General features: G+C 38.2%; 1 protein-coding gene across 1 annotated transcript; it reads left to right on the top strand.

Moving 5' to 3' along the window:
- The first annotated feature begins 4,407 nt into the window (after positions 1 to 4,407).
- On the top strand, positions 4,408 to 8,777 carry LOC129001201 (uncharacterized). The gene is made up of 3 exons (XM_054428414.1): positions 4,408 to 5,084; positions 6,685 to 7,008; positions 7,589 to 8,777. The coding sequence occupies exons 1-3, from the start codon at positions 4,806 to 4,808 to the stop codon at positions 8,006 to 8,008; spliced, it is 1,023 nt and encodes a 340-aa protein (XP_054284389.1). The 5' UTR covers positions 4,408 to 4,805; the 3' UTR covers positions 8,009 to 8,777.
- Positions 8,778 to 14,288: the final 5,511 nt, after the last annotated feature.

Raw genomic sequence — 14,288 nt, 5'->3', positions numbered from 1 at the left:
AAAAAATCGTGCTAAAGGAGATTATACTGTGATTGTTTGTTTTAAGTGTTTGTATAAAGTCATTTAATCCGAACGCGGGAAATTAATATTGTATGTTACGAGACTAAGTTTAGAGCATCAGGAGGCTAACTAAGTGCTAAACTTAAAGAGAACAATTCTAATGTTACTTTTCTACAAAGCGTAGATGCTATACAGGTGCTGATATATCACATTGAAAGCATAAGTGAAAGCAATATATCCACGTGCGGCAGACAGGAGAGCGGCAGACATCACAGGCAATGAAAGGCATGAAAGGCTGGGGCGTGTGACCTTCAGTCTTATCAGAGGTCAAGTTCAAGGCCACGGTGACGCCCGCGCCGCGGTTACTGGGTCGATGTACTCCGCTGTTTACTCCTGAAGATTTCATCGCGAACAAGATAAATTCTTTGGTTTTCTCAAGAGATTTAAAGACAGCATTGGCAGCAAATATACTTTTGTCTAAATTTCTCATTTGTCTGGTAAAGTTGTGATACAAATGATTACAAACTAATTGCTGTCTAATAAAGCATAAAGAGTATATGTTAATTAAAATTGTATGTTAATTGAAGTATTTTTTGCCAAACAATCCGTAAAATAAAGTGAATGTTTTAATGAAAAATTGTGAAATATACTTATGCCAGTTAAACCAAGCTTCTATAGTATACAATGCCAAGTGTTGATCTACTCACAATTACAACATGTAGGATTTATTACAATGTAGAACACAACTATAAACAGTTGTAATTTATTACTTTGCTTTCGTAAACTATCTTGACATATCAACGTCATTTAGGTATATTAAATACTAGTCTGAACAACATTTTGGTCAAATACTTCGTTAAAGATTATAATGGTACTAATACCTTAGAAGGGGATACGATGACATAAAGTATTTTTTTATTTATTGTATTTTTTTCACTCCACAAAAAAACTTCATTCAAAGCGTATTAAGCAAACAAATAAGATATAATACTTTTGAAAAATTCCAAAGTAAAACAAATTGACATAGATTATGGCCAAAAATTTATTGATAATGGTAAATTAATAAACTGATTCAAACATACGTACCTAGTGTAAATCAAACAGATACTTTTTTAATTTCTTGTATTACTTGGTAAGGTGAGACATAACATGCGTGTTCCTAAATGGCAACAATCCTTTAATTGATAAAAAAAGTAAATTTAAAGGGTGCTGAGTGTTTAAATTGTTTACAAATAGTTAATTACGACTAAATAGGGAAAACCCTTCACACATCATTCTAACCAACAAAAATGTGTTATGTCCGATGTTATACATTCTGTAGTTATGCAACTAAATCCCTTTTTCTTTTGAATTTTGGTGTCGGAACAAATCGTGGCGTTGCACGAAATGAATTAATTCCTCGCCCTTTCCGACAATCTAAATTGCTCAATCTGAACGTAGATAAGCTCAACGAATTATTATTACAGGTTAGCGGTCAAATTGTTTTATTACGTCAACTTCAGATAAGTAACTCCGTTTTTTTTCACCAGTTACGATGAACTTTGAGGTGAATACCTACGTAAGGTGATTTAAAGAAATATTGTGGCCAAAGATCTAGAAGATAGTACGGTACTTTTAAGGACTTTTCTGAAAATACTGATGAATACCAAAGTTTTTATTTCTAAATTAATTTGTTTGACCACATTAAAGATGTTCTTTACATTTGTGGCTGGCACAAATAAAACTCTCACTGTTGTTTTCCTAAAACTTTTCATAAGATAAAATGGATCATTATTAAATGCTGAAAATAAAACGTACTTAAAAGTGTTATAAAATCGATGTACACTAGACAACTTAAAATTGTTTATATAATTCTGTTTAAATTTGTTAAGAAAGGGTAAAACGCATATGAGATATAATTACTCAAAAAGTAATTACCCTAAAATGAGGCAAAGGAAAAATTACACGTAATTGTATATTACATTGTAAAAACGGCCAAACAGTAATTAATATAATAATGAAGTTAGTAGCTAGGACTACGGATGAAACTATTTATACATTGAGTTAAGAAACACGTCAGTTAGGTGTAATTGTTTGAGTAATCGATCGATTAGTTTTTCAAAGGTTCTGCTCTTCAATGATATAATGGTTTGGTCTATCAGGTGTAAAAACGGCGGATATTTCCAATACAACTACATGTTTTACATACAATAAGCTATAATACCCTCGCCGCTGCTAACCTGTAGACTTTATTTTTACATGATTGGATAACAAAAAGATTTCCTTAAAAATGTCAGATTCATTTCCATAGAACAAAGTTTAATGATTACTTTCGTTTGCTGCCACAGAGAAGGAAATACTGTTAAGTGTGTTTTTAATGGTGATAGCTTGGAATGAAGTAAATGCATTTTCTAAATATGATTAAATTAATTAAAAATTATTAAATTAAATTATTTTCCTGATCTATTACCAAACAAACTAAACCAGTTTCCTTACTGCCCTTAATAATAACATAGCATTTTTAAATTTACACAATTTACACTTTTTATTTTCTACGTTATCATTATGTGCGAAACGACACTTCAATATACTAATTATTATTTTTTAAATGGCTTAGAAAGGAAATTACGAAATTTTATGTTTTTATGTTCAATGTGTATTTGACCACTAGGGACATAAAAACAGAAAAATCGGTCCCGGGTCAAGGTCTTACCATGAGACTTACGGTAACTACTGTATTATTGATTCCCAAAGGGAAATTCGCTAAAAGGGAGGCGAGATATTGATTAGACAGTAGACAGTGAGTACGGCCACCCACAAGTCCTTACCCTTGTCATTAGCCCCTCTAATCACTGGTGGTTGTCAGGATCTGTCCCTTTCCTTTCCCAAGTCAATCACACCTCACTTGTGAAAGGTGTGGGGAGCGAACACGCTTCAAACCCTTTTGTAACACGTTGCGCCACGTATCGTCCGTCGTGTGCGTGTGAACCTTGGAAAGTCTCTTATCTCTGTGTCAACTGTGGGTGTTTGGTGCATGGGCAGATTTATATGAAGGATTTCTATTTTTACAGAATAAGTTAGGAAAATCCTAATGCCACCACCACAGCAAACCTGCAGACTTAGCGAATTTCCATTTGCCTGATTGGATTTACACTAAAATGTCTCCTTAAAAATATCACATTTATTCCCTATTTTAATAGAATTTGTTTAACGAGTAATTAGGTTTGCTGCAAAAGGGAGGATAAAAGAGTTTTTTTTCAATGTAAATAGCTTGTAAGAAATAAATGCATTTTTCCAAATTTGATCAAAATATGTTCATAAACAAGCAAACTACAGCAGATTACTTATTCCCCATAAGAATAACATGGAATTTTTAATTTTCTCCGTTATTATTTGGCACTACAGACCCTGCTGTCTGGTGCTGCGTCCCTGTCGCTCACTAACCCTATGACAATACTGTGAAGGCTCCATTTACAGATAGTCAGTCTATTGTTCACGACAGTATACGCGACAGAGGTAGGAGGCCCCGAGAGGTTTCTGAGACCTCGACACTACAACCCGCACCGTCTACAGACCCTGCTGTCTGGTTCTGCGCCCCTGCGGCTGACTAACCCTTTGACAATACTGTGTGAAGGCTCCATGTTGCAGATAGTCAGTCTACTGTTCACGACAGTATACGCGGTAGAGGTAGGAGTCCCAGAGAGGTTCCTGAGACCTCGACACTACAATCCGCACCCTCTACAGACCCTGTTGTCTGGTGCAGCGCCCCTGCGGCTGACTAACCCTTTGACAATACTATGTGAAGGCTCCATGTTACAGATAGTCAGTCTACTGTTCACGACAGTGTACGCGGCAGAGGTAGGAATCCCAGAGAGGTTCCTGAGACCTCGACACTACAACCCGCACCCTCTACAGACCCTGCTGTCTGGTGCAGCGCCCCTGCGGCTGACTAACCCTTTGACAATACTATGTGAAGGCTCCATGTTACAGATAGTCAGTCTACTGTTCACGACAGTGTACGCGGCAGAGGTAGGAATCCCAGAGAGGTTCCTGAGACCTCGACACTACAACCCGCACCCTCTACAGACCCTGCTGTCTGGTGCTGCGCCCCTGCGGCTGACTAACCCTGTGACAATACTGTGAAGGCTCCATGTTACAGATAGTCAGTCTACTGTTCACGACAGTGTACGCGGCAGAGGTAGGAGTCCCAGAGAGGTTCCTGAGACCTCGACACTACAACCCGCACCCTCTACAGACCCTGCTGTCTGGTGCTGCGCCCCTGCGGCTGACTAACCCTGTGACAATACTGTGAAGGCTCCATGTTACAGATAGTCAGTCTACTGTTCACGACAGTGTACGCGGCAGAGGTAGGAGTCCCAGAGAGGTTCCTGAGACCTCGACACTACAACCCGCACCCTCTACAGACCCTGCTGTCTGGTGCTGCGCCCCTGCGGCTGACTAACCCTTTGACAATACTGTGAAGGCTCCATGTTACAGATAGTCAGTCTACTGTTCACGACAGTGTACGCGGCAGAGGTAGGAATCCCAGAGAGGTTCCTGAGACCTCGACACTACAACCCGCACCCTCTACAGACCCTGCTGTCTGGTGCTGCGCCCCTGCGGCTGACTAACCCTTTGACAATACTGTGAAGGCTCCATGTTACAGATAGTCAGTCTACTGTTCACGACAGTGTACGCGGCAGAGGTAGGAATCCCAGAGAGGTTCCTGAGACCTCGACACTACAACCCGCACCCTCTACAGACCCTGCTGTCTGGTGCTGCGCCCCTGCGGCTGACTAACCCTGTGACAATACTGTGAAGGCTCCATGTTACAGATAGTCAGTCTACTGTTCACGACAGTGTACGCGGCAGAGGTAGGAATCCCAGAGAGGTTCCTGAGACCTCGACACTACAACCCGCACCCTCTACAGACCCTGCTGTCTGGTCCTGCGCCCCTGCGGCTGTCACAGGTACTACTGGATCAACCCCCGTACCAGCTGTACCCTCGTACCTCCACCAGACAAGATGACAGCAGTCCTGTACAGTTCCCAGAGGTTCCTGCAACAGTCAAGCCTCCAAAGAAAACCTCCTCGGTGTATGGTCTGGTAAATATTCGCATCATCTCATTGTTACCCTATCGCAGCTTGTATAGAATTTAGAAATACTTAACTGAAAAAAAATAAAAATAAAACTATAGATCACAAAATATTATTTGGCACAATCAAGAATCCAAACACCCCTCGTAAAGTAATGGTGAAGATAAACAATGAGCTGTTTAGATTTCGAGCAGAGAAATATGTTTTTGTGGTCGATGAATCTATTGGTGGATCCCAATTATGCTTCCTCCAGTTGGCTCCAGCCCAACACCTCTAAACAAGTCATTCTGTTATTTAAAGTTTTATTTTGGCTCATTTGAGTTTTGTTATAGGCTCTACCATTACTCTAAGGTTCAATAGGGTTGTCATAAAAATTAAACTATATGCCTTAGTCCTTGCGTACCATATCGTCTTGGTTCTAAGTGAACAAACAAGTACAATAACTACATTAACAGTAACTTGTAAATCAGATTTATTTGATCGTAAATTAATTACATTAGTTTTATTTGAACTGTTAATTCTAAATTATTTTTACCTGTTATTAACAAATATCATATAAATTTAATTATTTATTTATTTATAGTATAGAGATATTACCTTTCATTACGTATAACATGTTTATGCTATGTATTTTATCACATGAAACCAACCTTCCAAACTAAAGATTATAAATACTGTATCAGGAAGTCTTGCTTGTAGTATAATTAAAGACTGCAACATTTACAGGCAACCCACTTGACTTTATTGTATAGCGTACAGCTTCTAGAGAGCTGCAGGCCCTCGGTATATCCTCATTCTGTAATAGAACCACTGTGCTCATATAACAGAAGGAGAAATTAAAAGATCGAGGGCGTAATAGTTTTTGTTATTTATTATACCACACTTTTCTCGACTTAATATGTTTTTAAATTAAAACTTGGTACCTTAGGCTAGACGTTTATACCACCTGTGTCGTCGCATATTCTGCTTTGTACGGAAACAAAGTTTTTATTTTTTTCAAATATAATTCTTTTATAACATTTATATCTACTTGAATAAAACAAACATAGTGTCTAATAAAAAGGAGATCAAAGGACTAAATAGTACACTAAAGGAGTTAACTCTAGTTGTTGTTTTCTATATACTTCTCTTTGTTTTTCTGTTGTGTAGGTAATTTTTAGATCGTTATTCTTCGGAGCAATTTAACATAAAAAGTGCATGGAAATGTACTTCCTATAAGTTTTTAGGAAACCCATACTAAACAAATCTAGTTACTAGAGAATTTGACTCAATACGTCTTTTCTATATACTTCTCTTTGTTTTTTTGCTGTCTAGGCCATTTTAGACCGTTATTCTTCGGACTAATTTAACATAAAAAGTACATAGAAATATACTTCCTCTATGTGTTTGGGAAACCCATACTAGTTTTTCTACTTCTTTACCATTTCATAAGCAACAGAACACAAAGGTGACTTTTGAGTCACAAACATGTTGGTAGAAACACTTATCGATAAGATATATTTAACTCCTGTTAAGGCTTCAAATGTATTTATTATCTACGTCATAAGACATTATTGGTGCCATATTACATGCTAATACATATAACAATTTTAATTTTTGCTGCCTCTAGGTGCCGAAGAACTACGCATTCGCGTACGCGGTGAAGGACCGCCAGTCCGGAGACGACTTCTCTCACAAGCAGGCGCACAACGGGCAGTCGACCAAGGGCGAGTACAGGGTTAAACTTCCCGACGGTCGTACACAGATAGTGAGTTATACTGCGGACAATTCAGGGTACAAAGCTGACGTGAGGTACGATGAGGCTGCCAAACCCGTGTCCAACCCTCAGGTGTACTACACAGGGCGACCAGCAGACAGTGTGTACTACACTCCTAGGTACAGCGGTGTGTCTAACAGCATCCTACAGGAGCCTGACTACTCTGACGAACCAGAGGTAGGTACACTACTGTTTGTGTCAATGTACATCAGTGGGATTTTTAATTGCAAAAGCGTATGGAAAAAAGATTCGAAGCCTCAAAGTTTGCGAAGGGGCGGATACGTCCTTCTCACACTTATGTCTAAGACAATTACGTCTAAGCAAAATCAACAACGCATATTTTAATTAGAAGTGACATTTTACGATAACACTTTTTCTAGAATTTGGATATTTGAGTTGTAGTAGATGTTATCTCAAGGGTCCAATAAACAATTAAGTTTATACCAACATGATGCCACTACTGATAGTTTGATTTCTTTGATACAATAACAAGCAAGTATTGTGCAAGCCTAAGCCTCTGTTAACAGTTGTAAATACCTAAAGTAGAATATTTGTGTTTACGTGCTAAAAACGAATCCAACACTACAACTCGTAACTGATGGTTTTTGTTGAGTGCCAGTCCTGTCGCACTGTATACTTTCTTTACAGCACCTTTCTGGTAGCAGCAATTACGTTAAACACCACTTACGCCTCGTACACTCTCAAGTATCAAAATACTGACAACTAATATCTAACCCAACTAATGTATCTCTTCCAGGTGATCTACAAACATCCAGTCCACGTTGTCGCCAAGTCTCACAGTGTTGCCGCCCAGTACGCCAAACCCTCTGCTACCCCTCGCCCACTAGAAGTACTCTTCAGTCCCACCCCTAGGCCATACAAGAGTCTACAACCTCTGCAGCTCAGGGCTCTGCCCCAGACGGCCGAGGAGTACACTAGCTCAGACTCTCCTAACTACTACCCCTATGTGTCGTCCACCCCGTCACCTCCTGTGTCCGGGTACTACGCCTCTGCTGTCTCGTCCACCGCTACCCCTATAGAGGAGGAGCAAGACGACATACCCCGGCCCGCTACCAAACCCGCCCCTATCTCTAACTTCTACGCTACTTCAACGACGCCGGCCCCCCATGGGGTGAGGTACATCCTCGTCCCTTCCCACTACTATGATGAATCATAAGTGGAAGTGTTATTTGCTCATTATGTGCCTTGGACCTTTGAACAGTTATACCCAAGTCCTATGTGTATACTTGGCGTGTGTATTGTGTGTACCTATATTATGACTACTTAATCGTTTAACCATATAGATAAAGTCATAGACTGTTTGATTTGAGAGTGCAATGTAAAATTTTGTCAATGAGTACTAATGTAAGTGCTTTAGCCTTAGACTAATTAGAGTACTAAATTTCGTTTACAAAATTTAGGCGGTTTAAGGGGAAGGTTTCCTAGGTTCCCGCACATAGCTTGTATTAATCAGGTGACCAGCTGTCGGCTGTTGTGTTAAAGTTAGGATGGGGTGGGGAGAATCGCTTCCCCTAAAACAGCCAAACCATTGTGAACGAAGTGTTGTCATTTTTTAAAATTAAATCAAGCATTAAAAGGAAATTTACAGCGATGACAAAATATTGGATCCAAAGATAGCTCAACAGGCCTATGATGAATAAATATTTGTGGTGTTTAATGTTACACGCTATAGTCTATAGGGGAAATCACCAAGATGTAGTCAGTAAAGTAACAGATCACTTTGACATAGGTGTATGCCATAACTGGTGCCTAAAGGTTTAACGTATAAAAAGGAGTGAGAATACCAGTCCTCAGAACGTGTTACCGTATTTTGAGTCAGTTACCACGAGTCTTAAGACTTCAATCATGAAGGAACATAAATAAGACTTATATAATACTCACACATTTTACAAATAAATAGAATATGTTAATTTCTAGTATTAATAATTTAAGGTTTAATTTTGTATATTTGTAATAAAATATGATATATTTTGTTTATGTATTTTATAATTCACTGTAATTATACCATTTAGTGATAACCAAACCGTACTGTTGGCATCATAACGAAGAAAAATGGTGCACTACTAGGGCTCACGATAATTTGACAGTTTCAGAGGTGTTGAAATATTTACCAGCCTGATTACTTTTAAGTAAGTATGCTTCGTGTCTTTGTTATTAAAACTTATTGTTAACTATTTTAAAATCCTATATTGATGCAAATTTATAGCAATATACGAAGCAACAATACAAGAATCCCGAGTAGTACCTAATGCTAATTCAGCTCATGTGGATTGGAAAATGTTAATTTCAAGAGAAATTTAACTACTTTCATAACAAATTGGAACGTTTAAAGTACATCCCCATTCTATACCAACAGTGCTACAACTACTCTTATATCTATATACAGCTGTAACAAATATCAGCATCCAACATTTTAATAATGACATGTCGATACATGGACAGCCTGAACGCCAAGCTTGGTAACAAGATTAACCCCCCCCCCCCCCCCAAGGCCCCAAAGCTTGGGCCGAAGGCCCAAGGCAGAAGTGTCGTGGGTTCGGATCCTGGTCACTGCCACTAACTTTTATCAGTACAGTTCACCTTTGTACTGTACCGGCTCACCCCTTGCTTTGCTGGATACGTTCCACGCACAGATCTGTAGTCTATGTGGACAGGCAAATGCAAGGTTAAAAGAGGCCGCCAACCTCTTTTAAAAAAAAACCTATCTGACATTCAACATTGAAATAAATTCTTTCGAAGCAAAATACTGTAAAGCGATTCGATGTTATTAAAACTCCAGTGGACTGTAAAGTGAAGTTCAATCTCGTCTTGCAACCAACTGTTGCAAACAAGTTAACAATTGATTCGCTGGACCCTGAGAGCCACTTCAAGTATTGATTGCAGTACCTGGTATGGTATATGGTAAAAAATACGTTTTACAAGTGGTGCAGTTAAGTGGGTTTTAACCAACAACTCTTCATACCCAACAGTGACCACAGTGACCGGGTTTTAAAGTCGTAACTGCATTGTGATAGTATAGTATACATCGTGTACCGGTAGATTTTATTAGGATTTTCCAATTTATAGCCTGATCATAGTTGTATTTATTCTCAAACGGTATATGTTTATTGATGTAATTTTTGCGAATGTCCTATTTAGGGATCTATTGCCATAGGTCTCATGGTAAAACCAAGCACGGGACCGATATAATGTTTTATGTCCCCAGAGGCCAAAACACCATTTGTTCAGATTCATATATTTGTGTCCGTTGGCACCATTAGCAGTAAAAATCATACGAAATTGATGAAATTATATACAATCCTATTAACCTTTCTTTATTCCTCCTAGGTCAAGAAACATCGTAATTGGACTACGGGAACGGGGTTTTACGGGGGATTTTATGGGGGTAAAAGTTGTTATTCCCATTTTGGCTCCCAATACATAAAATTTTGGAATTATCTTCCAAACCATTTTGCAGAGCTTAAAAAAAACTAATAATTTAGGATATTCAAGTGTTCTTAAGGTGACGGAGAAAATGCCAAAAAACTAAGAATTTAAAATTCTCATTCAGCTTTGGGGATCATCAAGTACCTCAAACATTGATTTTATTCAACGTTACTAATCAAAATTACTACGTAAAATTATTAACGCACCTTGGTTTGTTACCAACAGAAAACGTCATAATGATCTTAAAATTCGAACAGAAATTACCAAATCCATTGAAAAATACATGATCAAATTAGAAAATCATTCAAATCGTCTTGCACTAAATTTATTGGACAATCACAACACCATTTAAAAACTGAAGCGACATACGATATTGGACCTCCCATTTAGATTCAGCTAAGTGCTATCAACATTCTCATGTTCTTCAAGTTAACTTTTAATGTTGTATTGTTATTTAATTTGCTTATTGTTCAACTTTTGAACAGATTGTAAATTAAATAAGGTAATAAAATTGAATCTGATGGTGATTAAACTATTGTAGTTTGCTTGTTTATATATATTTTGAAAACATTTGGCAAGTTTATTTATTTTATACTATGCTTTTATTATTTATTATTAAAAAAAAACTTTTTTACCTTCCTTTCCCTAAGCAAACCTGCGTACTCATTAAACGTAATTTTACTTGAATAGGAAATAAACCAGACTATTTTGAGAAAACATTTTAGTGATAATCCAACAAGGCAAACGAAAATTGGCTTGATCTGCAGGTTTACTGAGGTGGGGGTGTATTTTTTATACTACGATATGATATATTGACGGTGATTTCTTCTGACTCCTAGTGGGCCGTACCCCCTGAAGAGGTAGTGCATCACTGAATTTTGTATTAAAATCCTATACTCTAATACGAGCAATGTTTGCTTGTATGTATGTATGTATGCTTGCTTGCTTGCTTGCAAAAAAGATCTCGAATACGGCTCCGACGATTTTCTTCAAATGTTGTAAATAGTTTATTTCTGGCCTAAAAACGAGTTTACTGCAGTTAGAACTGTCAAGAAAAATCTAATTACGTAGAAAAATGAAACTGAAAATCACATTTTTTTAACATTAGTCTTATGGGTTGCTAGGTAACCATGTTGGCTGAATTAAATAACAAGGAAAAAGTAAACAAAAGACTTGAAGTTGTGGCATGTGTTCCTAATAAGCCAACTACCCACAGTATACTAGCAAATTATAAATACAGTACAAAAGGAAAATAATCCCTTGTTAATATTTAGCAAAGATTATACTGAAGATTACTCGATATTATTGTAGTCAAGGGTAGCAGTGCGAAGTCTGGGATCTGTTTATGACGATTAGATTATGGTATCTGCAATCCTAAATTGCTATGGGAAGGGAAGGAAACAGGTCCGCGACGTAGGGAGTGGTGAAGGAAGTAGTAAAGGCAATCATAAAATGCTATGGGAATAGAGGGAAACAGGTCCGTGACGTAGAAAGTGATAAGGAAGTAATAAAGGCGAGCGGTCCGGAGTGTGGGGACTGTTTATGACGATAAGATTAGGGTATGGGCAATCCTAAAATGCTATTAGAAGGGAGGGAAACAGGTCCGCGACGTAGGAAGTGGTGAAGGAAGTAGTCAAGGCGAGTAGTCCGGAGTGTGGGAACTGATTGTGACGATTAGATTAAGGTATCTGCAATCCTAAAATGCTATTAGAAGGGAGAGAAACAGGTCCGCGACGTAGGAAGTGGTGAAGGAAGTAGTCAAGGCGAGTAGTCCGGAGTGTGGGAACTGTTTATGACGATAAGATTAAGGTGTCTGCAGTTCTGAAATGCTATGGGAAGGGAGGAAAACAGGTCCGCGACGTAGGAAGTGTTGAAGGAAGTAGTCAATGTGAGCTGTCCGGAGTGTGGGAACTGTTTATGACGATTAGATTAAGATTTTGCAATCCTAAAATGCTATGGGAAGGGAGGGAAACAGGTCCGCGACGTAGGAAGTAGTAAAGGAAGTAGTCAAGGCGAGCAGTCCGGAGTGTGGGAACTGATTATGACGATTAGATTATGGTTTCTGCAATCTTTAAATATAATGAGAAGGGAGGGAAACAGGTTTGCGACGTAGGAAGTGGTGAAGGAAGTAGTCAAGGCGAGCTGTCCGGAGTGTGGGAACTGTTTATGACGATTAGATTAAGGTATATGCAATCCTAAAATGCTATGGGAAGGAAGGAAAGCAGGTCCGCGACGTAGGAAGTGGTGAAGGAAGTAGTCAAGGCAAGCTGTCCGTAATGTGGGAACTTTTTATGACGATTAGATAAGGGTAAGGGAAAACCTAAAATGCTATGGGAAGAGAGGGAAACAGGTCCGTGACGTAGGAAGTGGTGAAGGAAGTAGTCAAGGCGAGCTGTCCGGAGTGTGGGAACTGTTTGTGACGATTAGATAAGGGTATGGGCAATCCTAAAATGCTATGGGAAGGGAGGGAAACAGGTCCGTGACTTTGGAAGTGGTGAAGGAAGTAGTCAAGGCGAGCTGTCTGGAGCGTGGGAACTGTTTTTGATGATTAGATTAAGGTATTTGCAATCCTAAAATGCTATGGAAAGGGAGGAAAACAGGTCCGCGACGTAGGAAGTGGTGATGGAAGTAGTCAAGGCGAGTGGTCCGGAGTGTGGGAACTGTTTATGACGATTAGATTAAGGTGTCTGCAATTCTGAAATGCTATGGGAAGGGAGGAAAACAGGTCCGCTATGTTGGAAGTGGTGAAGGAAGTAGTCAATGCGAGCTGTCCAGAGTGTGGGAACTGTTAATAACGATTAGATTAACGTATCTACAATCCTAAAGTGCTATGGGAATGGAGGGAAACAGGTCCATGACGTAGGAAATGGTGTAGGACGTAGTAAAGGCGAGCCGTGTGGAGGTTGGGAATGGATTTATGTATCTCCAATACTAAGACTGCTTTCAGAGTGAACTAATGATTTTCCCCGAGCAAAGCTCGGTCCCCAGGTACTGATATTAATGCCCAGTAGCCGTGTTCCAAAGCTCTATCTTTATCTTTACTTTGGAAATATTTAACCGTCCCGGGATTTTTTTCCACCCTGTATATATTTGCTATAACTTTAACGGTATAATGTAATATCTACTCGGTATGTATATATAATGACAAGCATGTGTTACTATTCGTTTATCAACAGGTACAGGTTAATCACTCCCTAGGGCATTGCTGTCTAGTACATTAGACATAACAACTCCACTGTGGCCATGTAGCATGTAATACAACTGGTATAGGTTACTTTACACTAGAATTTCGTACTATTGCCTGTCCCCTTTTTAACTTGAACTTTTCATTATTGTGTACTTAATAAAACTATCTGTAATTTGTCTAATGTGGTAGCTTATAATTTCAAAGCTTATAAAAAGGTTAGAAAACGTCAAAATGAATTAATAATTTATTGAGGAAATATAGTTCACTGCATTTTAACTGATAAATTTTACTTAAATATCATGCCCAAAAACCCTATATAATAATGTACTAACTCAATGCTGTACGTGGTGTAATTTTAACTGTAGCTAAGTCAACGTTTTACTATAATGTTTATTTAAAGAATTGTCTGATGATGTATCTAAGAACCCTCCATGTCAACATAAAAAAATTCAATAATTTTAGTTTTTATTACTCGGACATCAGATTTAAAACTATTCTACAGGTTTAGTAAAATAATAACAATGACTATTGTTTTACTGTCACTAGATTTTCCTAAAAAATTTGTACCTTCAATACTTTTAATTCTTGAACATTTGAAACTTGGCATGTGATTTAGAACATGTTATAAAGAATCATGCATAGTATGAAATAAAGTATTTTTTTCGATAGGCCTACAAATGTGATGACTACTGTAATATACTATCAATTTTCTACATAGATTGATGCTTGTCAAATAAAATAATAATAGCTCAAACATTTTTTTTCTATCTTTGCTTGTACAAACAAGCAACAAACTATTGAATATCTTAAGGCCATTTACCGT

This window comes from Macrosteles quadrilineatus, unplaced genomic scaffold, assembly GCF_028750875.1.
Source record: "Macrosteles quadrilineatus isolate MER2022 unplaced genomic scaffold, UCM_ALF_1.0 Scaffold_8__2_contigs__length_117827958, whole genome shotgun sequence".
Taxonomy (NCBI): domain Eukaryota; kingdom Metazoa; phylum Arthropoda; class Insecta; order Hemiptera; family Cicadellidae; genus Macrosteles; species Macrosteles quadrilineatus.
Note: the sequence above shows the minus strand (reverse complement) of the source record. Positions and strands in the feature narration are given on the sequence as shown.

Bases quoted from the DNA above. Each gene is read 5' to 3' on its own strand.
- LOC129001201 (XM_054428414.1), top strand. From the start codon at position 4,806: ATGTTACAGATAGTCAGTCTACTGTTCACGACAGTGTACGCGGCAGAG. The intron at 5,085-6,684 runs GTAAATATTCGC...TGCTGCCTCTAG, and splicing joins CCTCCTCGGTGTATGGTCTG to GTGCCGAAGAACTACGCATT. The intron at 7,009-7,588 runs GTAGGTACACTA...TATCTCTTCCAG, and splicing joins ACTACTCTGACGAACCAGAG to GTGATCTACAAACATCCAGT.